The 19,015-nt window shown below is 48.6% G+C and overlaps 1 protein-coding gene across 2 annotated transcripts in view; it reads right to left on the bottom strand.

Annotated features, from left to right (window-relative positions):
- Window positions 1–19,015, bottom strand: part of LCP2 (lymphocyte cytosolic protein 2) — a 43,533-nt gene that overhangs the window by 12,783 nt on the left and 11,735 nt on the right. Inside the window, exons 4-13 of one of the 2 annotated variants that reach the window (XM_057729362.1) lie at window positions 13,263–13,328; window positions 12,822–12,853; window positions 12,201–12,238; window positions 8,958–9,156; window positions 6,696–6,793; window positions 4,235–4,301; window positions 4,050–4,133; window positions 758–783; window positions 627–646; window positions 421–534 (exon numbers count right to left, since the gene is read on the bottom strand). In XM_057729362.1, the coding sequence (XP_057585345.1) occupies window positions 421–534; window positions 627–646; window positions 758–783; window positions 4,050–4,133; window positions 4,235–4,301; window positions 6,696–6,793; window positions 8,958–9,156; window positions 12,201–12,238; window positions 12,822–12,853; window positions 13,263–13,328 (744 nt within the window). The remainder of the gene's footprint in view (window positions 1–420; window positions 535–626; window positions 647–757; window positions 784–4,049; window positions 4,134–4,234; window positions 4,302–6,695; window positions 6,794–8,957; window positions 9,157–12,200; window positions 12,239–12,821; window positions 12,854–13,262; window positions 13,329–19,015) is intronic. The other variant, XM_057729367.1, reaches the window with a different exon arrangement.

Below are 19,015 nucleotides of genomic sequence, written 5' to 3'. Positions count from 1 at the left end.
GAGAGGTGAGAAAGACACTAACAGTGACCTAAAACTTCCTACAATGATTTCCTCTCCACTGCCTATATGGAAATATAAAATAGCAGGTATAATTCCTACACCTTGTGATGGAAGGAAAATGCAACCAAAGATCTGACTGGTTGAGGAGAAGGTCTCCACGAATGGCAGTCACTCCTGTGCTCCTAAGGAAGCGTCTCTCTACGCCTCTCTGTGCTAGATTACCATGTCCTTCCAAGTGACCCAGGCACTCTACATCCAACCTGAGAAGCCTGAACATTCCTCAAGCCCCAGCAGCAAAATGAGCCCACTCCCACCCGGGAGCGCCGCAGCCACGGGTCCCCATGCAGAGCTAATTAATACAAGGCAGGAATTCACAACACCCCCTCTGCATGACAAACTCAAGCGACAGAAGACAGTTACTTTGGCACAGAAGACACTGGCTTCTTCCCTGGCAGGGGGCTGCCTCTGTCGTGCCTTTCAAAGGCTGGTGGTAACGGGGGCTTTTGTATCTTGGATAAATGCTCCCCAAGAGGCCTGCAGAGTTGAGAGAGAGGATGTGTGAGAAACAAACCAGAGTCTTACAGCACGTGCCACGTACCCTCACGTAGGTGCCCAGAGCCACTCACCTTCCCGCTGAGGCTGAGGGCTGCAAGGCAGGAGGAAAGATGTGTGAATGTCTTCAGCCTTTTCCACAGAATAAAGACAAGATACAAAACAGAGCAAAAACAAAAACAAACAAAACAGGGAGAAAGCTTACCTTGTCAGAAATCACTGGTTTCTTTCCTGTAAATGACAAACAGCAGGTAAGCCTTGAGCTTAAAAGCTAAGCATCCATACATTGTTTGATGAAACTGAATGGGAGCCCCTTGGAGGGCTGATTGGGTTTCAGCATTGAGGAATCATAGACTTTAGACCTGGAAGGGTCCCTTACAGAGCATCTAATTTGATAGGCTCAGACAAATTAAGTGACTTTGCCCAAGGGTCACATAGTGTTGTGTACATACAAACAGTACTGTGGGTTCTGTGCTTCTTTCCAATTTTTTTTAATATAACTGATAATGAAAAGGATTAATGCCCTCTTGAGATTTTATGCCTCTTTCATTGGCCAAGAGCTTCTTTGTACAGCCTAAGTTTATTTTCATATCTGCAATAAACTCGTTTGCCACAGAGGGGTTAATTTTCCTTCAATCTTGTGGTACACTTGCCCTTATGTAAGGTATTACACTTAGTTTCTGGACAATTTTTTAACTAGCAGTACAGGGTTTCAGGAGATTCTCCTGGTGGGCTGCAAATCATTTTGTTTTGGCTTTTGTTTTTCTTTTCTCTTTCCTTCTCTTTTCTTCTCTTTCTTTCTTTTCCTTCCTTTCCTTTCCTTTCCTTTCCTTTCCTTTCCTTTCCTTTCCTTTCCTTTCCTTTCCTTTCCTTTCCTTTCCATTCCTTTCCTTCTTTCTCTCGCTCTCCCCACGCCCGCCTCTCTTCCTCTCTCTCTTTCTTTCTCTCTCCCCCTCCCTCCCTTCCTCCCTTCCTTTTTTTCCTTTTACTTTTATCTTGGAACAGATGACATGCAGGCTCCCTGAAGAAATGCTAGGTGTACCTGAGAACTCTGTATTGCAAAGTTATTCAAAACAATGTATTTTTTATTCTGTCTGAAGTCCCCTAGAGTAGATATGCCCAATGTCGTCAATGTAGTAAAAGCATTAGTTAACTGGATTCAATCAGGTTTAGAAGCAAATCCTGTAGGATTTTGAGCAAGTTACTTAAGGTGTTTGAGTCTCAACTTCCCCACCTGTAAAATGGGAATGATAGGTTAAAACCACATAGGTTTGCTATAAGGATCAGGCGACAATTTGCATGCAGGCCCAGGCAATGACCCATGGATGCTAACAATTGTTAGATAGCTCCTCTTGCTTCCCCTCCCTCCACCCCTCAGCTCAGTTAACACCCTAAGGTGAATGCTGATACATCTGCCTGGAGTTGCATTTTCACAACAGGATTTATTCCTTAAAGACTGAATACATGCCCAGCCCATGACAGGTCCTAAGAATCTTGTCCCACTGTGAAGAGCTCACTGCCTGGTGGGAGAGAGTTGGGTGTTATAAAAAATGTTTGGTTCGAGGTGGAAACCCTACTTTAGAGAGTTACCCAGAAAACTTAAATTTATATCATTAGGCCTGAATAGAGTTTCTTTTAAAAACATCTGCTGATTTATGCATATCCCCTGGGCATGTAGGATTCTCCTGATAAGAGTCTGAGCATTGTAAGAGGTTAATTCTCCCAACATGTCATGAATAAGGGAATAATTCAAGGGTGGAGCTGGTCCTGTCAAGAAAAGGTATCTTTAAAAAGAAAAACAAATAAAAATAAAAATATTTTAAAAGGCTAACTTTTGTTCAGAAAGTGATCCTGAAGGATCTGACATCAGTATTCCATTTTTCTGATTCTTTGACTCATGGTAGTAAGCAGGGCTGGAGTCTGAAGTCGAATCTCTCAGTCTTCATTTTCACATAATTTGTCCAGCCCTCTGCAGCAGGCCATTTTAAACTCACACAGCCAACATAGCTCTGCAGGGACAGCAGAGCTGTGATGCAGTTCAGGGAAACAGCAGCAAACGGCAGCATCAAATCTAAGAACTGAAAGTCCTTTTGCCGGCAGAAGAGGAAACTGAGGCCACAAAGGCTAAATGTCTTGCTCAACGTGAAGCTAAGGAAGGGCTGGGGTGGGTGGGGCTGGAGTTCCAGGTTCCTTAGCCCTCAAGGCTTGGGGCGCCTTCCCCAAAGCTCCCTACTCCACAGCAAGGAAAATCCAGCGTCTCCAACTACAGCGTGACGTGGTGGAGAAGGGCACCCACTCAGAAAGACTTGGGTTCAAATCCTACACCTGGTTGTGCAAATTTGAGAAACTGTATTCAACCTCTTTAAACCCCAGCTTTATCATCAACAAAGTGAGGATGATAATACACTCCCTTCGTCGGGCTGGGGTGAGGACTAAAGAAAATGCAGAGCTCGCTCTCCACATCCGTGGGCTCCACACCCATGAATCAACCACCCTCAGATCAAAAATATTTGGAAAAATAATTCCAGAAAGTTCTACAAAGCAAAACTTGAATTTGCCATACCCTGGCAACTATGTACATGCATTTATGTTGTATTTACAACTATTTACATAGTATTTATATTGTATTAGGTATTATAAGTAATCTAGAGATGATTTAAAGTTCAAGGGAGGATATACATGTTATATGCAAATACTACACCATTATATAAGGGACTTGAGTATCCCTGGATTTTGGTATCCACAGGGATCATTGGATTAATCCCCCTGCGGATACCGAGACAACTGTAACTTATTTGTGGTAGGTAAAGCACTTGCCCCATAGTAGGTGCTCAATAAATTTTAGCTAAGTTTTAGAACTGAGTTAGAAATAGCTTTATGTAAAGGTAACTGCAATCCAAGAATGCTCTGGGCCAATTCTTCAGAAAAGGACTATAGTATACCCACAGTTTGATCAACTGCACACCCAACAAAAGACAACTCTGACATCTGAATAATGCCTTAGAGTTTTGTAAAGTATTTTCTCGTTAAAGAGCACCCACCTTACAAATAAGGAGACAGCTCTGAAAAAGCAACATCCCTGTGGTCAGTGAGCTGCTAAGTTAGCAGCCAAGGCAGCCAACAACAGCTCTCCCAAGCCTCTTGCCACTTAGCCCACATGCCTCCCCATCATCCCTCAGGAGGACGTGGGGTGGATGTGTGTTCACAGATGGCACCCACGGAGAAGCAGCCCCAGCACAGGACTAAGCACAGGAGCTCTGCATCAGGCTACTCTGAGTTTGGGTTTCTACCCCCATCACTTGGTAGCTGAGTAAACTTGGTAAGTTACCTCTTCATGCCTTAGTTTCCTCATCTGTACAATGAGGATGATTCTAATAGTCCCCACCTCACAGGATTGTGGCGACAGTTAAATGAGATGGTACCTGTGAAAAGCATGCAGTAAACACTCTATAACTGTTGGCCACTATTACTATGCATCAAATACAAAAGATACAAACCTAGTGTGAAGGGCTCTCTGTCAAACGGAGCGAAGGAACGATCTAGGGGTGGTTTCACGCTTCTGTCTATGGAAGGAGCAGGGACTGAAAGGGAAAGACTGAGGTCAATGCAAAGAAGAGAGAAGTTGGCTGGGGGAGGGGTGTGGGTGGGCTGGTGGGCGAGAGAAGGCAGCCCTTGTACTTACTCTTTGCTGTTTTTTGGTTTCTACTTCTGCTAGGCTCTTCATTGGGCTGGGGTGGGGGTGGCGGCTGCTTTGAAAGAAATCCACATATTAGGAAGCAATTCCAACCCATCAGCAAGCCCTGAGGGCTGTATTCCCCTAAATAGGTCTGAATCTGTTCACTTTTCTCCATCCCCATGTTCCACTCACACATATATCTGTCCATTTCTCACCTGAACTAAGCTCCCTGTTCCACACTTTGTGAGAGTGTTTTCTGCATGTCACTCCCCTGCCAAGCTTTTAGTGGTTCCTGTCCCATTAGGAACAAAACTAAAACTCATCATGGCCTGCAAAGCTCTGCCTGAGCTGCCTCCTGTCCACCCATCCAACACCTTTGTATGCTCCTCCCTCCAGTGCCCACTGGGCTCTCACCATACATATCTTCTTGCAGTTCCTGCAAAACCTCAAGCTTGTGCACTCCTTCGGCATCTCTGTATTTGTGTTTTCCTCTGCCTGGAATGCTCGTTTCCCAGCTCTTGCCACAACGGGCTCATCCTGTCACCTCCCCACATACCATCATGTTCCCTGGTCTTCTGTCTCCCTAACCACACACATGACTACTCCAATTACCTTGTTGATACTTCTCTATACTTGTTCATTATTCATCTCCCCTTAATCCAAATAAAAATTTTATCAAAGCAGGGATCTCATTTGTCTTGTTCACACTGTATTCGCAGCAGTTAGAACACTGCTGGACCCTGCTCCTCAATAAGTACCTGTAGCTCGAATGAATGAATTCTGCATGCCAAGAGGGAGGTGAAGCGCTGCAGACTTCAAAAGCAAAATATACATGTAGGTAAATTCAGCTACATGAGCCTGCTTTGTAATAAAACTGTAAAAGTAGGAGGGAGACATCTGTTCTTAGATGAGGTGTCCCAACTGTGGTGAGACCTGGATTTTGAGCTCTGGGGAAAATACGTCCGTCCCCTCCCTCCTTCTAGACCTGACACTTGGCATTAACCACAGCCATCAGAGTGCTCTGGTCCCTTGTGAAGAGAGCACACTTCCAACTATCGACTCCTGAGCCTGAACTTCTCTCGGTCTCTCTGGATACAAGCATACCTTGGAGATTTTGCGGGTTCGGTCCGAGACCACCACAATAAAGCAAAAATCAAAATAAGGCTAGTGATGAGGAAAAATCAGAAGTTTCTCTATGGCGGGACAATCAAACTAAGTTAGAACCGAAATACACATAATATAAGCCCATTGGTGATGGGCCTTCCCTAAGGCACGGTGTGCCTCTGCTTTATACATTAACCAGATCTCCTCAAGGCAGGAGGAGATAAACAAACTTTGAGAATGATGGTACCTTTCTTCTGAAACCACCATTATGATTTTTAAGTTTAGTATTTCTTTCTCATCCTGTCAAGGGGTCGCACTGACCTTCAGGCTCACTCTGTACATGCACAGCTAACCAAAACGTCTCTGATGAACTTTGCATATAATGTTAACCCGTCAATAGGATACATGATTCTTCGTCTCAAAAATGCATGAAACTGAATCTCTAGCTCCTGACCTGTGGAGCAGTTCTCAGAGCTTCTGAGAGTCTGTCTCCCAGGTTAAAATCCTCAGTTTGGCTCAAATAAAATTCTCTTTTTTACTTCTTAGTTTGTTAATTGAATTTTTGTTAACACTAGTCACACAATTTTTTTATTTCTCACTGAATATAAAAGTTACATTTACACTATACTGAAGCCTATTAAGTGTGCGATAGCATTATGTCTAATAATGTACATATCTTACTTTTAAAATATTGCTAAAAAATGCTAACTATCATCTGGCAAGGCAGAGTTGCCACAAATCTTCAGTCTGTAAAAAACTCAGTATCCGTGAAGCGCAATAAAGCAAAATGCAATAAAACGAGGTGCGCCTGTTACTTAATTAGATGCATGGGATCTGAGACTGTACGCTTGAAGAAAGAGGAAAGGGGGTTTGCCGCCTCTCTCTCCCTGAGTTCATGGCGATGCACATTTTGGTCTCAAGCCTTTTGTCTGTGGAATTTCAGAATTTGGCCAGCAGGTGGCGCAAGCCCTTTTGCAGGAGAGAGAAGGCTTGGGACCCAAATACTAGTAGGTGCATCTACTTGGTCCTCTTAGAGTTTATTTTAGAGTTTTCACTTATTCCAAAAGTGAGAAATAATAGCACAATGAATATTAGAAGGAGACTCTTTATTATACAAATAGTTTATATTGTTTATGGTAAAGAGAAAATACCAATGATAAAAGCATTATGATGTGTATAAAAATCACTAGTATTTCATCCTTCAAAAGGCCCACTGTGAGTACTTGGGTATGCATTTTCCCAGCCTACAAATAATTTTTTTCTTTCTGGCTAGAATTGGATAAAGATGTCTGTAGTTCGTTCTCTCTGCAGAGGAAATCATCGAGTGGACACAAAATACCATAACAGAAAGCATGAAGCCTACCAAGTGAGTCCGGCCGCTGGTGGGCAAAGAAGGGACGGGGACCGCCGGCCTCTGGGGGGGCACGGGTGGCTGCTGTACTTTCCCAGACGGGGGCCGGTCTGTGGAAACGCAAAGGCATTAGAATGAAAGGAGAAACGCTACATCTAGGCGAGTGTGGGCCACACCCAGGGCTCTCCAGAAATGCATCCAGCACCTCCTGGGAGCATCACCGCATCCCCAAATCCCACTGACCCCCACCAGCACCAAGGCCAGCCCTAGCCAGTGTGGCAAGGATGTCGTACAGGGTGGGGAGTCCTTGGCCCCTTGCCTTCCCCGTACCTGCCCAGTTTGTCTCACTCTTGTACTTAGGAGCAACTCTCACCTCACCTCTGGGGAATGGGTATTTATCAGAGCTTTCATTGACAAAGGTATGAAAAAAGGCCTCAGTAATTAACTCAGCCAGTACCATGAAGGAGTGTGTTCACACAAATTTGTAAAGAAGTAAATATACACATGCCCCCACATGTACAGACACACAAATGCAAACATGCATATGGGCACACGGGTGTGTACACACATGCACATATAGACACACACACAGAGACACGGACACACAGGCACACCCAGACGCCTGGGCAAGGTTAAATCCGCTGTCATGGCTCCTGAGAATCCTGTTCTAGGTCCCCTTCCTTCCCCTCACAAATGCTCAGGGTCGTCCTCCCCCCCACCACCTCCTCCTTCCTTAAGGGGAGGAGCCAGTCACCAACTCCTGCTACCAAACCACAGACGTGTAACAGAAACTCACATTATAACTGATCATCACAGAAGTATCCCCAGGCCAGGTTGACAGGCTGCCAGGGTTCCGTCCCTTTGGCAGGGAAAGGCCAGGCCAGGACTGTGAGTACGTGACAGCATTCTTACATTTTGTGCCCTGGATGCCTATTTCGCCTCACTCTAGTCCCAGTCCTGGGGAGGCAGCCCTCTTCCACAGAGAATGGGGCTCAGAACTCAGCAAGCCTGGTCTCATCTCATATCAATACACCCTCTCTGGCCATCTCTCAGCTCCTCTGACCTGTCATGTTCCGTCCAGCCTCAGGGACTTTGCACGGCCATTTCTACTGCTTAGGATGCTTTGAATGCTTCCCACATCTATGCTCACTTAGCCAACTCCTTTAAATTTCAGCTTAAATATCCTGTCCTCTGGGAAGCAAGTCTAGACTAGGCATATGCCCCAGCCTCCTCTCCTGCACTTGTCTTCCTGAGTGTATGTCATGGTTTAATTGTCATTTTGTGACTTTGTTTGATGTTGCCTGAACTATGAATTCTTTAGGGTGAGGACTGTCTACTGTCTCATTCATTCTGGATGCTCATAGCTGGCACACACAAGGCACTTAGCGACTGAGTTATCTATTTCTTCTCTGGGCCTCAATTTCGCTCTGTGTGAAACAAGCTTAATAATTGTTGCCTATATCATACAGGGTGCTCCAAAGCACAAAATGAAATGTTGACAAAGTATGAAAGGGCTTTAAAATTGCCAAATGGTATACAGCCTAAAGGATTAGTGGTATTCCTTTTTGTAACATTGATCATAAACTTTCCAGCTTACTCCTTGATATTATGCAAGTGTGTATGTGCCTATTTTCTGTTACCACCGCTGCTAGAGTGTAAGCCCTGTGAGGCAAGGGCTGAGTTGTCTTTCCAGATAATTTTAAGTTTCAGCATTCAGAACCATGCCTGGCCCCCAGTAGGAGACCAATTATTTTTGTTGAATGGATGAATGAATAAATGCCTGAGGGAGAAATGAGCTGACAGCAGCAGATGGACAATGAAAATCTTAAACACTGTTTAAAATTTTCAAAGTTATGGTCAAACCACATTCGATATCTTTATATTTATTCTGACAGTCTGTGGGTAGTGGTGCTACATAATCATGAATTGGTCAAAGATGAGGAAGAACAGGAAAGCACCCTTGAGCACCAAAGTAACACACAAAATGAGCTGTTACTTCCAAGTACCCTTAACTGGCAGTTCAATATCATCCACCCCCAGCAATGATTTGTCTGCAAATCATAAATATTATTAATCCTTACAGCAAACCTATGTGGTCTGTGTTATTATTCTCCTATTTCACAGATGAGGAAATTGAGGTCCAGAGAGGTGGCGTCACTTGCCCAAAGCCACACAGCTGGTCAGCGGGCATCAGCAAGCAAAGCTTCCTGCTACATAGGCATTGGCCTCCCGTATATCAGTGAGGGCTGGGGGCTGGGCTGCCAGGGCCCTTACCTATGTACGTGGAGTTCTGGTTGGGGAACGGCTTGGCAGGCAGGATGGAGTTCTGCAGAGCCTCCTCGTCGTTGGAGGGGGGCGGCTCATAATCGGCGTCGTCTTCCACGGGCGCCTCTTCCTCTTCATTGGGGGACTCGTAGTCACCGTCATCCTCCCCATCCTGATCATCGTTGGGACTTTCATAGTCATCTTCTTCCTGCCAACACAGTTATGGGGCCGGTGCCGGGTGCAGAGGCTTCCTGGCTGTCAGTGTGCCCACATCTACGCTCTCTCCCTGACAAGCCTCATCGTGGTCCTCCATTGGAGGCAGTCGCACTAGGATGGTACCTCCCATTTTACAGATGAGGACACTGAGCTCAGGGAGTACAAAATCACAGGGCCAGCAAGATATAGACTTGGGACCCCCGTCAAAATATTGTATGCTAACTCACATATACGGAATCTAAAAATGGTACTGATGAACTCAGAGACAAGACAAGAACAAGGATGCAGATGCAGAGAATGGACTGGAGAACTCGAGGTTTGGGGGGGGGCGGGGGTGAAGGGGAGGCTGAGACGAAGCGAGAGAGTAGCACAGACATATATATACTACCAACTGTAAAATAGATAGTCAGTGGGAAGTTGTTGTATAACAAAGGGAGTCCAACTCGAGGATGGAAGATGCCTTAGAGGACTGGGACGGGGAGGGTGGGGGGGACTCGAGGGAGAGTGGGGGGGGGGGAGTCGAGGGAGGGAGGGAATACGGGGATATGTGTATAAAAACAGATGATTGAACTTGGTGTACCCCCCCAAAAATAATAAATAAGTAAATAAAATTTTAAAAAAATCTTCAGACCACTAGGCAAGTGCATTTTTCTCTACATTTTTTTGCACAACAGAGAAAAGCGGAAGAAATGAGGAGCACACAGGAACAGAGAGATGGGAGAGCTCGCTGTTTTGAGTAAACACATTTTTTACTCCAGACATCGCCAAGAGGAAGACTAAATGCCTGGCGTGTTTATGATGCCCCTAGCCAGTTCTGCTCTCGGGGCGCCTATGCTCCAAACCTTCTTCTCGTCATAAACTGGTGCAGCCTCCAAGGCCATGCTAATGGGGAAACCGGATAACCAAAGCCTGTTAACCAGAAGGCAGGTTAAGTTGTGCCTGAGAGGGGAGAGTCAGAGCTGGGCTAGTCCCTTTGCTGAGAGCTGAATGTATAAAACCAACAGCTTATTCGTGGCACCCAGCACAGAATGTGAAGCTGCTATCTTGGAAAAGACTCTTTCTACATTTTAAACTATTTATTGTATTTTACGTTTGCCTCTCTGTGGGTCTCAGGGAAAGTAAGCCCTAGGGGCTGGGTGATTGCCTTTGAAGCAACCCATGACAGTGCACAGTTATAGTAATGATTTCCCAGGCAGAGGCGGCAGCGTCAGCTGCCGAGTGATGACTGGCTTATCACTCCCAGGCCAAGGTCAAGTGGGTCCTAAATGAGCCCAGGGACTTTCTCTAAAGTCAAGGGCAGTGTGGAGAAAAGCAACGGGAGGTTGCAACTTGGCAAGGAAAGGGACACTGAAAGCCTAGAATTCCTGACAGCCTTGCTAGGTGGCTTAAGAAAGCACCATTTAGGGTGCTCAGTTGAAAGATGCCTGTGTAAATCTTTTGACTTGCAGAATATGTATATTTTTAATCTTGGAAGGCAAGGTGAGGTTGAGTATCTTCCTGAACTCCAAAAATCCTTCATCCTGCCATCAGTGTTCCTATAACTTGAGCGCAGAGGATGGAGCCCCTGATGAATGGGAGGCACTTCAGAACCACGGCCTCAGCGCCTCTCCAGCCCTTGCTAACTGCCCCCTAGACCTACAGGGGCTCCCTGTACCATCTCAGCCTGCACACCCCAGCCCCATCATGGCTCCCAACTTTCCAACAGACCTTTACCCCATAAGCCCTTCTCAACAGTAGACTTTTCCTCTGTGCTTCTAGAAAAATTATTTTCTCCCAGTAATTTGGCTCATATATTTCTATGTGTTTTTGTTCCTGATCATATTCTGCCCGGTGTATGTGTTATCTAAGCTATAAAATGGCCATAGAATTGGGTTCTTTATCTTCACCTCCGCCTCCCCAGTGCCCTGTGCAGTCCTGGGCACTTCATGGAACACTTAATGCAATAGCCAGCAGCTAGTGGAAACTCCCTGTTTACAGAGGAGATGGAGGAGGCTAGCTCACAAGAGGGACTGCATGGCAAGCTGTGGCAAAGATGCAGTTTCTGCCTGAAAATGTAAGCACCTGGGGGGAAAACTCTGGTCTATTTTCCCTTTGGAACAAAATTAATGTCATATTCCTTTGTTCTCATGTAGAAAGCACAGACTTAGCTAGCATTTCTTTGTCCCACATTCAATGCTTTCTTTTACCAGAATCCCAGGAGGACAAGGGATGTTTAGTGCCTGTTTCCTAAAGGCACTAGAGGCAGGCGCTTACCAGAAAGACCACTGGACTGAGGGTGGGCGACCCGGGTCCCCGGCCTGCCTCTAACTAGCTGTGTGGCTCTACATAAGTCATGTTCTCCAGTGGGCTCAGCTGCTTCAACTGTAAAATGAACAGATTAGGCTACGAGCTGTAATGGAGCTCTTAGCTTAAGTCTGGCTTCAAGCGTGGTGACTACATACGCAGTTTTCTGGGGAGAAGATGTACAGAACTTATCAGACTCTCAAAGGGGTCATCCTGACCCTTCAGATAAAAAATCCAGTTGGATCTGCCCATCCCTGAGGTCTTTTCCAGGGCTGATAGTTAATTCTGAACTCCCTTTCCCTCTGGCTCACCAGTGGGGACTTAAGCCTATGAGAAAAGCTACTTTAAAACAACTTTAGTGTAGACCATGGGGAGGAGGGGTTTGGGGGGGCTCCCTGCTGTGGGGGGTGGTCACGGGGGATAATGGCGTGGTCAGCACCCCACAGCCCGTGGCCGAGTCCAGCTCCGCATCTGTGTTTTCAGTGAAGGGCTGGTGGCACACAGCTAAGCCCGTCCATTCGGGTGTCGGCTACAGCTGCTCTGATGCTCCAACAGCTGAGGGGAATGGGTGAGGCCAGAGACCACTTGGATCGCAAAGCCAAAACGTTGCTATCCGGCCTTCCCAGAGCACGCCGTCTGACCCCTGGGTGGCTCTCTCAGGGCCTCGCTCCTTTGGGCATTCTGCTGGTTCCTTACTACAAAGGCACTCTGGAAACTGCTGGGAGGTGGAAGAACAGCCCGCTCCATACTCACAAAAGATGACCAGCCTCCGTTGTCTTCTTCGTGGCTCTCTGTGGGAGAGGATAACACCAGCATCAGTACCGAAAGAAGCCGCCGCAAGAAGGAAAGTGGGAGCAGCTCCGCACTCTGGTGCCCTCCCCCACCGCTGCCCCATCGCAGGTCTTCATGCTACATACCTGGGGCTTACAATTCAGTATCAGCTGGAGAATTTCTACTTGAGGGGCTCATTCTGCCAGACAGAGGCAATGGTTCTTAACCTTGCATAAAAGTCACTTGAGAGTGCTTTAAAACATGCAGCTACCCCAGGCCCTAACCCTAGAGCTTCTGATGCAGCAGGACTGAGTGAAACCCAGGAATCTGCATTTTAGCAGGATGTGCAATTAAACAACTGAATAATTGCCCAGAAGCAGGCAGGCTTGCTGTGCTCAGGTGCTCAGTGAAAGCCCGGGTCCTTCCACGCACCCCCACAGAGTCCCTCTCTGTGTCCTTGCAGAGGGTCCCAGCTGAGAAGGGGCCATAGCCAGGTGTCTAGCACAGTGACATCTCTCCTTTCCTCAATCTGGACCAACAGACAGAAGAACCAAGGTGCCTGTCACCTCCTAAAGCAATTGCTCTCACCCCCGAGACCTTTACCTGTCTCCTCAGGAAACCGCTGGACTTGGGGTCTGCAAAGGCAAACAGCATTCATTAATGACCCTACTGACTTAGGGAGATCTCCCATTTAGTCCAGTCCTGCGAGAGAAGCCCCCCAGGGAGATTAACCACCCAGGACCATGTCCTTGATGCTCTGAAACCGGGGCCAGGCTACAGCCCCGTTTCAAAATTCTGGAAACCACCAAAGCCACATTGGTGGCACGACTGGGAGCCTGTGACTGTCTGAAGTTCCCCTGATGTCCCAGACACAGGGCAGGATGCAGGGCAGTGAGGGGGGACCCCTGGACTGAAGGATCCCCGAGGGTCAAAAATGGGGGCAAAACCAGTCCCATGCTTCCCATTTAAAGGTAGACTTGGGTTTGAAAATTCTTTGCATTTCATTAAAGTGACACCGGGCCCCCCCCCCGCTGCCCCACTCACTTGCGTGTGAATATGCTCCTTCTCTCTTCATTCTTGTTGATTTCCTGACTTAACTTACTGAGAATCCTACAAGATAAAGAGACAGGTGAGGTAAGAAAACCATCCTCTCTCCCCTGCCCCAGTCTCCCTCCGACTGAGCCCTGAAGTTCCCTGATACGTGTGGCCTCGGGCACCTGGGTCTCGGCCAGCCTCTTCCTTTGGCCTCTAGCAAGTCCCCTCTCCGTGGGGCCTCTGCTCCTTATTTCTTTGCAGACTTGTCACCTCTGTCCCCCTGCCAGTCCCTGCTCCTGCCTAGGAAGCTCTCTGCATCTGTCTCTGCCTCCCCAGTCTAGCTCAGAGCCCCACCGTGGAGGCTGGTCAGAAATCCTGCAGCCTATGATCTGGATATGACGCTGTGTATGTTATTGTATTCGTTTTCCTGAGGCTGAGGTCCCCTGGCTCTTGGTTTGGCGTCCTTATAGTGACATCTAACTTCCAAGAATCTTCAAACCATCTCTGAGACCTGGAGAAATCATCTACTCGTTGCATAACTCCTGACAAGAGCTCCAAGCTCTTCTTGGGCCCGAAACCTCCAACCATTCTCCACTCCCTGATTCCTCCTTGGTGACTGGATTCTTATAAGCACCTGGGGAAGTGCTCCTGATCTAGGCACAGTCTGCAGAGTGGGAGGCTCCCTGAATCGCCCACGCCCGGAGGCCAACCTCGGCCTCGACCCTCTTACTCCTTGGATGTTGTGAACTAGCAAATCCCCAAACTCCAGGACAGGAGGGGCCTTTGTGAGTGGGATGGCACTTCTGGCCCTCCCTAGCAGGAAGCTCCAGCCTCCCTTACACCATCGCTGAGACCGAGGCAGCCCCATCAGTAAACAGGCTCATGTTCCCTAGAGATCTGGCGCAGCTGGGGGAGGCTCAGAGGTGAACTAGTCCAACATCTTTTGACAGATGGCAACACAGAGGCTGAGACAGAGGAAGGGACCGGCTGCACCATCGTCTCCCCACAACACGCACCAGCCCCCGAAACCAGGGCCCCTGCTTTGTAGAGCAGCACACTTTCAGCATGTGGCTGCCCGTGTTAATGACCCTGGGAGTGAATGCCACTGAGCCCGTGCCGCATCTGGGAATGACCCAGGGTCTACACGCCCTCTGCTGAAGTGACAACCTCAAGGTCACACGTTTGGCCTCAAAGAAAATTGCTACGTTAGCGAAGGTAGTCTGGGCATCCACCACTTCTCGCTTCCCTCCTCATCTCCCAGGCCCCCGCCCCCCCACCCCCACCCCACATCGCCTCACTCCCCGGCAACGGCTGCTGGGAACCCTCCAGCTCATTAGAGTAACAGGATCAATGCGTTTTCAATAAACACCCTGGGGGTGGTAGAGGACGGAGAAGGAGTGAGCACAGCGTTTAATCCTCCGTCCTAATGTCACTGTTGGGATTTCACACGTCATGGGCGATGCTTTAAAGCGGGGATGGGGCTTCCCAGGGGACTCCCGATCACACCAGCAGGACGCTTATTCCCGGTTCCTCTGTTTCCCTTAAGCGATTGTTTTGAGACGCTGACGGGAGTCCCTCTCCTCCCTCCTCTGACGTGTGGTGTCCCACACCCTGGCCAGGTGCAGCCATGGTGGCTACAGCAGTCACCCCCATGCAGTCATACCTTCACTCAGCAGCTGCACTCAAGGCCTTCTAAGCGCCGCGAGCTCTGCAGAGGCTCAAGGTGCCTCAGGGAACAAAACAGAGGTCCCTGCTCTTGAGGAGCTCACTTGCCAGCGGAGAGGGACAGACAATAAACAACGAACGTTTAAGGAAGTGAAATTCTAGGTGAGAGCTGTGTGTACACACAGGCAGCAGAGGCGTGGGCTGGGCGCGCGGACAGGAGAGCATGGGTGGGGTGCGGTCGCAATCGAAAACGAGCGGGCCTCTGGGAGGTGACGTGTCAGCAAGACGTGAAGTAGTGGGCGCTGGGCAGCCTGTCCCCGCAGAGCGTGGCGGTGGGGGGGGGGGAGTGGGGGGGGAGGATGGGGCTGCGGGGAGAGGGGGCGGGCAGGGGGGACGGGGGGAGGGGGTGGCCCTGGCCAGCTCTGCTTTGATCCTGAGAAGACCTCCTGCTCTCTGCAGCGCCTCTTCTTAGTGGTATCTTTAGCAGCCAGGCTGGAGGCTGCTAGGTCTCTAACTGGTGAAGGAAGGAAATGTCAAACCGCAGGCCACACAGAGAAGCAGCACAGAGTGGAGAGCAAGCAGAGCCCGAGAGGGGCCGGCAGCGCGGCCTGCGGCGAACGTGGGTGTCCAGGGCCTCCTGCCTTGGGGGCCCGCAGGGCGCACCTCCCCAGCCCTCTGAGACCACCGCTGGGGGTGAGCGCACAGGTGGCCGTGCTGGAGGACGGAGGAGGAGGTCGTCGCCGCCTCCGTGTGCAAACCCTCAAGCTCGTTCCCCACTCCCACACCCCCGGAGGACCAAGTGACAGTGAGTGGCCGGAGGTGACTCATTCCCCCTCCTCCCCACAAACCCCAGGCCGCACTGGGCACCAGGGGGAGAGGCGGAGGGGGCTGGGCCGCCAGTAGACACAGATCTCTCTGCTTTGTCTGTCTTAGCCCCAGAAGTGCAGCGAATATTTCCACAGGAAGTCAGGCGACGGCAGGACACAGAATCCTGCCTGACCTGGGTTCCAGCCCTGTTGCAGACATTAGCTTGCTGTGTAATGGGGGCCAGTCTTGCACTTCTCAGCTGAAGGCCTCTCCTGGTGATGTTAGAAGGTACAGAGACTGGGACGGTAGCTGAAGCATCCTGCCCAAGGGCAGGGTGACCTCAGGCATGGCATTTGCCCTCCCTTGGCCTCGATCCCCCATGAGCAAAACAAGAAGGCTGGCCCTGGTTAGAGAATTCCTGACCGGCATGACCATAGGGATTACATGTTACAAACACTGAAGGCCAGGCCCACTGGAGACTTAACCCATCAGAGCCTCCAGGAGAGACGCCTGGGCCAGGGGGTGGCAGTAACACCAAGCACCCCAGTACCATGGCTGATTCCTATGGTCTGAAAAGGTTGTGAAATCACTCCTGCTATTCTTCTATTCTTGGAATTGTTTTAAAAGACTAAAAATGGAGGGGGAGGGCAAGGAGGAGACGATGGAGAAAAAGGAGGAGTGAGGTGGGGGAGTGGGAGCAGAAATCGAGGTCTCCATCTGTCTAGATGTGGTCCCCCTGAGATTCTCCAGGGAGACCCGGGGCTCCCTTTCAACGGTCTCTGCGTTTCACCAACGGAGGGTAGAGGCCCACTAGTGGATCTTGAATCAACTTTAGTGATCAACAGAAGTAAGAAGGAAGCTCTGGAAGAAAGGCAGGCAGGCAGAAAGGAAGGCAGGGAGGAAGGAGGGAGAGGGGGAGGAAAGAAACAGAACAGATAGAAACTATCAGAGCCCACAGCACACTGTTAGAGTCGACATTATCTCATGAACACTCTGTTTTTGTTGCCAGTGTTGTCACATGGAGCAGCACACAACGTAAAGGTGCTGTGAACTTTAGATGAGCTTCCCTGTGTCAACTACAATTGGCCCTCGTCGTTGGCCCTTGCCATCTGCTTCTACAAAGATTAAACCACGTGCTGCTGCAGCTGCTGTCAAGGACTGCTTCACAGTCATTTTGTGTAGTAGCCAAAAAGAATTATCCCCAGTTTTATCAACAAGGAAAGTAAGGTGCTGCGGATGTGTTTGTCAAAGTCCCCATGATGGTTTTTATGAGGAACTGAACTGGAAGTCAAGCGTTCTGGGCTCGCACTGGTGGGGGGTGGGGGAGTGGCGGTCGGTGGAGGAGGCACTTTTCTTTTGGGAGGACGGGACACCTGGACAGGGATTAGTCAATGCCTGGGAGTGGGGCAGGGACCTTGTCACTGTCTCCTTTCTGCTGGGGGCTGGGCACATTCTTTCACAGGCACAGGAATGTTGTACTCAGCCCCGGGGGCACTCCCTCCATCCTTCCCCCCCATCCTTTGCTGTCTTTCTTAGATAGGCACTGAGTAGATGAGATAGGAGGCTATCCCTGAGGTTAGGGGACTGACAGCCTTATCAGAAGACAGACAAATCAACAGGTATGACTGCATAACCGCTCTGACTGGATCTTAGCTTTTCCCAGCCTAATTCCACTATGGGTAAATGGGTACAGTGTGTGTTAATATTATAGAGAATCATCCAGCATCTACCTGTTGCCTACACCACTACCCCATCGCTGCCCCCTCATTTTTTTTAAGTTACACTCTGTTATTTTAAATATAAAACATAACATTAAAAAAAACTTCAAGTGGTCATCAGCAGATTTTATCATGTATTCTATTGATTTAACCAGATCGCGCTCAGCTATACCATGCGTGTTAGGCTAGGTCCTCTAAAAGGAGGTTAACATTGTTTTATTTTAAAACCCTCCTCCATTACATTATCCGTGATGTCTCTGGGAGAAACTATGTCCTGAGAGAGTGACTGTATCTGCAGACAGAGAACGCTTCCTCGCCAGAAACTGTCTGCTCACAAAATCTACTTAGAACTGACTGTTTTAAGCATCAGGGAAGGAAATTGAGATATTCAGAGGAGCGTAATCTTGTTTTGGTCTGCTGTTCATAAGCACAATGGCTTTTCTATAACCCTTCAGGGTAATGATCTAGGGCAAATGAACCTGTGTACAAGGGAATGGAACAAATAAGCAGTGGCTACCTCCACGCACCAGGCAGCTTACACGGGCTGCCTCCCTTCATACTTCATATCCCCTGCTCCCTGAGATTCCTTCTCTCCTCTCGTATCCATCAGGAACCTGAGGCTCAGAGGGTTAAAGCGACTTGCCCAAGTCCCCCAGAAGCCAGCGCCTGCCTTACAACCTGGATCGCCTTTGCCCCAAAGCCCAAGCCTTTCTATTCTTTCATTCCTCCCCCGCCCCCCGCCCCAATTAGCAGGATAAAATAGTAAAAATCTGAAATTGCACTCACTGGGATTTTGCATTAAGTGGTTAGAATAACTAACACATCTTGGGGACGTTTTATTATTTCCCCATTATTTCCTCTAACTGGCCCAGATCCTTTGAGATACTTTCTGTTATTGTCCCCATTTTACAGATGAGGAAGCTGAGGCTCAAGGAACTCAGGTAACTTGTCCACAGACTCACAGCTAGTGAACAGAAGAATTGGGTCTCAAGTAGTCTGACCTCAGAGCCTGCATTTTACTCACTAAGCTCTCCTGTCTGCCTGTTCAGATCTTAAATAATATTCTTGAAAAGAACGATCCCATGCAATTCATGTAACCTATTCCTTCATTTCACGGACTTGGAAAATGAGGGTGGTCTAGGACTCATTCCAGGCACAGAGCTCACAGAAGCAGAGCTGGAATTGGTACTTATGATACATTTATGCCAGGAGGGACGGTCACTCTCAGAGTCACCGAATCAGGGCAGCCCAGACCTTCCCCCAGACGCCTTCCCTACCGCTCCCCACATTCACCCTTCATATTCCATGGGCAGCCCTCACAGCTGGTCTGGGGCACATATTCAAGCACACGGGAGGGAGATTTGACTGCAGGCCAAGTTGTTGTTTTAGTTTTCAAATAACTGAAGAAATATCCCCCCTCTGCCTCACCATCGTGAGTGTTTAGATCATCCTTCTGCCTAACTAGCAGTTACTTCTCACCCCACCTCCTTCTGCAGGCTCCCGAACACACAGACATCAGCTGAGCTCAGCCTTAAGATTAAAAAGGATTTTTCCAGTTAAAACTGCCTTCCT

This window comes from Hippopotamus amphibius, chromosome 1, assembly GCF_030028045.1.
Source record: "Hippopotamus amphibius kiboko isolate mHipAmp2 chromosome 1, mHipAmp2.hap2, whole genome shotgun sequence".
Classification (NCBI taxonomy): Eukaryota; Metazoa; Chordata; class Mammalia; order Artiodactyla; family Hippopotamidae; genus Hippopotamus; species Hippopotamus amphibius.
Note: the sequence above shows the minus strand (reverse complement) of the source record. Positions and strands in the feature narration are given on the sequence as shown.